The 7,469-nt window shown below is 51.3% G+C and overlaps 1 protein-coding gene across 3 annotated transcripts in view; it reads left to right on the top strand.

The window, feature by feature from the left end:
• TUB (tubby bipartite transcription factor) overlaps positions 1 to 7,469 on the top strand; it is a 106,943-nt gene that overhangs the window by 95,233 nt on the left and 4,241 nt on the right. For all 3 annotated transcript variants that reach the window (XM_006885441.1, XM_006885442.1, XM_006885440.1), the window contains 6 exons: positions 857 to 1,000; positions 2,214 to 2,381; positions 3,345 to 3,466; positions 3,910 to 4,107; positions 4,361 to 4,473; positions 5,342 to 5,459. In XM_006885441.1, the coding sequence (XP_006885503.1) occupies positions 857 to 1,000; positions 2,214 to 2,381; positions 3,345 to 3,466; positions 3,910 to 4,107; positions 4,361 to 4,473; positions 5,342 to 5,459 (863 nt within the window). The remainder of the gene's footprint in view (positions 1 to 856; positions 1,001 to 2,213; positions 2,382 to 3,344; positions 3,467 to 3,909; positions 4,108 to 4,360; positions 4,474 to 5,341; positions 5,460 to 7,469) is intronic.

Raw genomic sequence — 7,469 nt, 5'->3', positions numbered from 1 at the left:
GAATGGGAACAAATATAGATCTCTTCCAGTCAGTTGGCCAAGTGGTTGTTCTCCAGATTTCTTGGCACAACTTGGTGAGCACATCCAGGGCTCAGGATTAGAGACTAGATGTCCAGAATGAGAACAAAGCGACACTGCCACGGTCTTTGCTGTCTCCTGCACTGTATAGGACAAGGTCCTAAAGTGCAGGGAGTGGATGATAAAGATCTTGTTTTCACATGGGAAGAGGTATGAGGGAAGACGCCCCTACGGGAGAGAAGCCAGAGCTGAAATGTGCAGAATGAGTGGGAGCAGACAAGGGGGGAGTGAAGGTAGTGCAGGCAGTGGGATAGCCAGCCTACTCCTTGTCTCCCTGTTGGTGTGTGCTGCTCCTTCTACCCCTGCGGTTACTCTCCTTGGTCAGGGTGCTCCCCTGCCCAGACTCCCGTAGGCTCAGCCCATGAACGCTCTGTGCACGCTCCCCTCCCCCAGCATCACCTGCTTGGCCTGCTTGTGGCTTCTTGAGGAGATGCAGCCTTTTCCTGTCTTTACTTTCCTGGAGGACCCACATTCTCATGCTCTCCCTCCGGCCACCGGTGCTTACAACAGCTTGCTGCCCTAGAGCTCTGACTTGATCATACTCTGAACCAGGCTTTCCCCATTATCTGAGATGTTGCCTCCTCCCAACTAATGACTTCCCCAGGCCCCGATGTCTGCTTGAGACAAGTGGGTGCCTGGCTTTGGGCATCAGGGAGATAGTCCAGAGGTCTTGGAGGTGGGCTTGGGAAATGCTTGTCCTGAAAAGGCATGTGTAAACTGGGTCTCTGGTCTCACCCATTGCCCGTTTCTCCCTCTGCCTTGGTTCTCTCCGAAGCAGTTCAGGAGGCCGACTCACTTGCCAGTGTGCAGCTGGGCCCTACCCACCCAACAGCACCAGCCTCAGCCAAAAGAAACAAGGGAGCAGCCACAGCAGGGGGCCAGGGTGGGGCCTCGAAAAAGGAGAAGAAGGCCAAGCACAAAGGTTAGTTTGCCTTCCTTACAGCCCTCTTTAGCAGAGGGTGGGGGAGACTTATGTCCTCGGACTTTGAGGTGAGGGACAGGGAGGGTGGGCTCAGTAAAGACCCTGACTGACTCTCAGGGTCCCCACACAGCCAACCACAGGCCTTGTCTAATTTGAAGGTGTAGGTGCTGGCCTATATGTGTGGGCAGCCCTCCATCCCACTAGGAAGTGAGGCCCAGCTTTGCTATGGCTCAGCCCCCAACCTCGGTTCCTCAAAGGTCTCACCCAGCCTGGGCCAGGTCACTGCTTTCAGTGATGTGTCTTCTCCTCCCAGACTGTCTGGCCCATTCTTGTGTAGCATTCACAGTCAAGCCCTGCCACATAAAGTGGGATTCCCTTAACCCCCCAGCCTAGTCCTGATTTTTCCCTGTGGGCCCACAGACTGGTCTCTCCCTTCTGCTCTTTTCTCCAGGAAAGAACAGAGATAAAAGACACTGACCTTGCCCTGAATTATGTCTGCTGGTCCTACATCCCATCTCCTCAGTCCTTGTTCAGGGGCAGTGATTCTACCCTGGGTCACAGCTAGACAGTAATGTGTCTCAGTCTGTGGGCTTCTGGAACTCTCTGGAGCATTCTTGACCAAGCAGGCACACTGCCCCATCTGTAGTTCAGCCCTGGGTTCCATTACTGAAACTGTGGCAATCTGGGCAGGAAGATAGTCTTGGAGGCCCTCCACTTGGGATGGGAGGTCAACCTCCATGTTTTCAAAGGTGCCTGGTATGTGTGGACCATCTGAATGCTGTGTGTGAGTTAACTGTGTTGTGTGTTTGTGTTTGTCCATGAGAAAGAGAACACTAGCACTGAGAACTCGAGCTGGCCACACCCCTGAAACATCACTGGCCTCTGCTCTTGTCTGGATTGATCTTGTTTTTCCTAAGCATGTGGTTCTATAGATGACTGCTGTGTGCCTTAGAGACGTGGAGCATTTCAGACCAGCCCTCACAGCAGTCAGTGTGGGGAAGAGCTGAAGAACTTAAGCTCTCATTCCTTCATAGTTAACCACTCATCATTAACAGGCTGACAAGAGTTGTTAGTATTTCAAAGCCCAGTTTAACAAGTAAAGTTTTGCAGAAGGCTCCCCTCTCCTCCCTCATCCTTTATGGACTCCTGAGTACCCAGGCACAGGCCCTCCCCACCCTCCTGAATGGGACTCAGGAGTATCCGTGGCCTGCAGGCAGCGGCGGGCCAGCAGCACTGGCAGAAGACAATTCTGAGGCCCGAGGCCCGGTGCAGATCCTGACTGTGGGCCGGTCAGACCACGCCCAGGACGCGGGGGAGACAGCAGCTGGTGGGGGCACACAGCCCAGCGGGCAGGACCTCCGTGCCACGATGCAGAGGAAGGGTGAGCCCCGTGGGGGGCCCGATGACTACCCTACAGTACAGCCCCAGGTTCTCAGAGCCACCCTCCCTGTCTGTCCCAGCCCCACCTCCCTGACAGCAGTAGGGGGCACGTTGTGGATAGGGCCTCTACATAGGCTGAGTGAGGTGAGGTACCAGCTGTCCCCAGCTATTCTAGCACCAGCTATTCCCTGCTCCCAGGGAAGGTTAGGTCTGTGGGGAGAGGAGATGGCCTTCCCCTTCAGATACCTAGAAAAATCTTTGGCAAAGAGCTCCCCAATGTTTTACTGGGCTAGAGGAGCAGGGCTGGGAGGCCGAGAGGTGGGGACACATGCTCCCTGGAAACTTGCTGCCCTTGGGCACCCCTGGCATGGGGTGGCAGAGGGAAAGCAGCCTAGCAGTGCCACACACATAATGAGGACTCTGATCAGGGGAGGCTTCCTACAGACAGGGCTGCTTAAAGCAACACAGGGATGGAGAAGGCCTTCCAGGTGTGGAGAGCAGTGGAGACAGGCTCGAGGGCACACAGAGTCTTCAAGGAGGAGAGAGTGAGCCCTGACTGCCAGCTGAGGAGAGAGTTGGGCAGGTTCCACAGCCTATGCCAGCAAAGGCCTGTGTAGACCTGATGTTAGAAAAAGCAGGTTCTTAGTGCATAGTCATGGCAGTATAGGCCTTGACCTACTGGAAATGGAGCTCTGTGATGGTGGAGAAAAGGGGATTGTGGGAGGGCTTGAGCGAAGCCGGGTGGTGAGGGTGGGTGAGGGGGACATCATAAAGATCATGACTGCCCCAGCCTGTGTGTATCCTCATGTATATATGCATATTTGTGGGGTGTGTGTGTGTGTGGGTGTGTGTGTACACACATATGTGAGCCAGTGTCTGAATGTCTGTCTAGGGATGTACATGCTACCATGCATATTTCTGGAGTGGACTCCTCTACACTCATCCCTTTCCCTCCCTGGCCCAGGCATATCCAGCAGCATGAGTTTTGATGAGGAAGAGGAGGATGAGGATGAGAACAGCTCCAGCTCTTCCCAGCTGAACACCAACACTCGCCCTAGCTCTGCCACTAGCAGGAAGTCCATCAAGGTGAATGAGGTGCTCTCCGCACCACAGGGGCTTGGGTGTGCATGTGTGGAGGCAGCCATCCAGATTGGAAGTGGAGTGAGTGTGTGAAGGGATGGTGAGTTGGCTGTCCTAGAGCCAGAGCCTAGACCCAGACGCCCACCCAGTGTTTTCTCTGACCTGGCCTCTCTTTCTATTATATCCTTTACCCTAGTCTCTCTAGATGCATTGGGAGGGTGAGAGGAGCTGGTTATCTCTTCCCAGTCCTATCCCTAACTCCAAGAACACTCTGCCCTACCCCCAGGAATACTGAGGGTGAAGGAAGGGTGAAGTAGCCCTAGTCCACAGGATGGCCCCCATCCAAGAGATCCCAGCCTACCTTCACCACCATGGGGCAATTGGAGCAGAGGCTACCGGTTTTCAGGTTCTCAGTCCCTGGGCTCAGGCTCTTACTCTCCACCCGGTAGGAGGCTGCTTCAGCCCCTAGCCCGACAGCCCCAGAGCCACCGGTGGATGTTGAGGTCCAGGATCTGGAGGAGTTCGCACGGAGGCCAGCCCCTCAGGGGATCACCATCAAGTGTCGAATCACAAGGGACAAGAAGGGGATGGATCGGGGGATGTACCCCACCTACTTTCTACACCTGGACCGTGAGGATGGAAAGAAGGTGAGGTGGGCCGGGTTCTGTTGTTTCACCTAGGCCGACTGGAGGTCTGAGGGGCTACAGAACAACTGGAACCCACAGACCCAGCATGACCTTTCAGTTCTCCAGAGAAATGAAAGCGCCCATGCCTGGTCAGTGCTGCCTTTGTATTTGCCAGTGCGTATGTGCATGCACATGTGTGCGTTTGGGAGTGCCACTCCTGATTGTGTGTGGACCAGAGCGAGGTCTGGAACGTGACTTTGCTCCACTCCCCAAGGTATTCCTCCTGGCGGGAAGGAAGAGAAAGAAGAGTAAAACGTCTAATTACCTCATCTCTGTGGACCCGACTGACTTGTCTCGAGGAGGGGACAGCTACATCGGGAAATTGCGGTACCAGTGCTCTGCCTGGAAGCAGATGGCAATGGGAAGGAGGGGTGGGAGCAGCTGCTTGATACAAGGCATCTCTTGTTCCTAAAGGAGATCTGGGCCAGAGTCTTAGAGTCCTCTCCCAAGATCTTCTCTGTCTATCACACTCCCCATACGCTGAGGCCTTTGCCCAGCCTTGAGCCATACTTGAAGCTGGGTATCCTGTATTGTACCCTAAACTGCTATCAGGCAGGTACAGGGGAACAAACCCAAGATCGGCAGCTCACACTTGAGTGTCATTGATGATTTAGATCACCGTGGAAGAGCTGCCTTGCTTATATGATCTGTGCTAAGGGGCAGAGCTGAGAGTGGGCCCTTGACGGAGGTGTCAGCACCCCTGGGGGGAAGGTTCTGAGTTGGGCCTCAAGAATGAAAGAAGGTTTGCTGAGACATAGACTGTCAGATTATACTCTGAGTGTAAATATTGCTTAGAGCTAAGTGCTAAGCCTAGAGATAGAACTAAAGCTGGAGACCGGGCTGGACCCAGAGTCAGGGCGGATGGGACAAGGCAGATCATCACATCCACTCTTCAGTGGGTGCTGAGTCCTCTCTACAGACTTGCTAAATACCTTTCACTTACTTTCCTCCATGAGGGGAACACTTCTCTTTCCCCCAGGAAAGCCTGTGAATCTCAGATTTACCTTCCTAAGTTTCCCTGACTGAACTGAGGTGCCCTTGGAAGCCCAGGCCTTCTGCCCAAGACACCCTTTCAAAGAAGTGGAGTCAGCGAGCTGAGTATCAATTGGCCAAACTCAGAATGCTTTGCAGGCATTCATAGCACTACCCTGGGGCAGAGAATGCATGACTCCTACTGATAGTGCCTTTTGTTCAGGTCCAACCTTATGGGTACCAAGTTCACTGTTTATGACAATGGCGTCAACCCTCAGAAGACATCATCTTCTACTTTGGAAAGTGGCGCTTTACGTCAGGAGCTGGCAGCTGTGTGCTACGTGAGTGCTTGGGTTCCTGTCCCTAGTCTCCGAGTTAGACATGAAATCTGGGACTGGGTGCCCGATCTGGGTGAACACCATCCATCTTGGTGGGGAGACAAGGCTGGGTGGAGATAGGCAGCCCTGTCTTCTGTAGCCCCTACATCTGTTTTAAAGGCTCATACTCTTTGCCTAACCGGCCTGGCGCAATACAGCCCAACCCAGGAACCTCCTGGAGAGGATGTAGGCTGCCTGGGATCTAGTCAGTGCACCTTCTATCCTCCTTCAGTATGCGAGGCCCTGTTTAGACAAAAATCCCTTTTTCATAATCATTTTACTGAATGCGCATGACAGCCTAAAACTAGATTCTATTTTCTTTATATCTAAGGAAACTGAAGCTCAGAGGTTGGGTCACTTACCAGTGTCACACAGCTTAGAAATTGGAATAGAAGTAGTAAGAACTTCAGTTTCTTCATTTCAGAAATGATAGTTTAGTGCCACACCAGCTAGAGTATGTGCTCCCTGGGGACTAATTGGAAACCCAGAGCTATTTTGAGCAATCCAATGGTACCACCTGCTGGACAGTATTGGAAGAGGCAACCAGAATCTTTGTTCACAAATACTGAGCTTTAGCTATATTCTTGGTACTGTCTGAGACACGGGGAGCTCTGGCCGCCTAGTCTGTAGACACTGCTAATATAAAAGCTATTGCCTAAAAAAAAAAGAGAAGAAAAAAAAAAAAGCTATTGCCTCCCTGATGGGTAAATCCACAGGCAGCTTCACAAGATGAACCAGTCTCCTCCCATGTGATTTACAGCCTCAGAAACCCAATGGAGGGTCAGCTATAAGTTTGGTTCCAACTCAATAGCAATGAGGCTTTTGAGGTTTTGAGGCACTGAGGATACAGTCATGAACAAAACAGACTAACAAATGTTTGCTTTTGTAGAGCTTACCCCAAGTGGAAGCGACAATTTTTTAAAGCAAGCGTATATGTAAAATAATGTTCTTGATAATACTAAGGAGATAAAGTGAGAGTGGGAGAGAATATAAAAATTCAAGATGTGTGTGAGATTGTAGGGAGAGACAGGACATGTCTGAGTTAATGGTCATCAAGAGCAGGAGGAGGTGAAAGGCAGCTGGGTTGAGGTCTGGGGGAGGCACAGTGAGGCAGTGCAAGGACTGGGTGTCTGGTTTGCTAAGAAATAGTGAGAGAGGAGTCAGTGAGGAGGAGAATGAGGAAGTGGAGACTGTATCATGTAAGGCCTTGCAGCCAAAGGAAGATCTTCAGCTTTTCTTCTAGTTGAGCAGTTGTTGTTATGTGCCATCAAGTCATCTGCGACTCATAACAACCCTATGTACAACAGCTCTGAACTCTGTCCTGAGTCAGTCTCACTGACTCTGATAGACCTATTGTGTCAATCCATCTCATCTGGGGTCTTCCTCTCCTGCACTGTTCCTCCACCCTTGGAGCATGATGTCCTTCTCCAAGGACCACTCCCTCTTGGCCATGTGCCCAGTATGTGGGATGGAGCTTCAAAGTCCTAACCTACAAGGAGAAACCTGGTTTCATCCTCTCCCAGACAGACCTGTTTGTTTTCTTGGTGGTCCATGATATATGTTCAAGATTCTTCTCCAGCACCACAACTCGAAGGCATCGATTCGTCTTCTGTCATCCTTAGTCACTGTCCAGCTATCTGATGCTTAGCAAATAATTGTGAAGACCATGGCCTGGATTAGGCATAATCTAGGAAAAGGCAGCACAGGATGACAAAGTAAAATATTACAATGAAATGTGCAAAGAGTTGGAGTCAGAAAATCAAAAGGGCCGAACTCGTTCAGCATTTCTTAAGCTCAAGGAACTGAAGAACAAATTAAAACCTGGAGTTGCTATAATCAAGGATGCTTTTGACAGAATATTAAATGATCCGGGAAGTATTAAAAGAAGATGGAAAGAATATACTGAGTCAATGTATCGAAAGGAATTGGCAGACACAGAAGAATTTCATGAAACAACATATGAGCAAGAGCCTA

The sequence above is a fragment of the Elephantulus edwardii genome, unplaced genomic scaffold (assembly GCF_000299155.1).
Source record: "Elephantulus edwardii isolate Elephantulus edwardi_28Jun2011 unplaced genomic scaffold, EleEdw1.0 scaffold00044, whole genome shotgun sequence".
Lineage (NCBI taxonomy): Eukaryota > Metazoa > Chordata > Mammalia > Macroscelidea > Macroscelididae > Elephantulus > Elephantulus edwardii.
The sequence above is the reverse complement of the archived record's forward strand: the minus strand, read 5'-3'. Positions and strand labels throughout refer to the sequence as shown.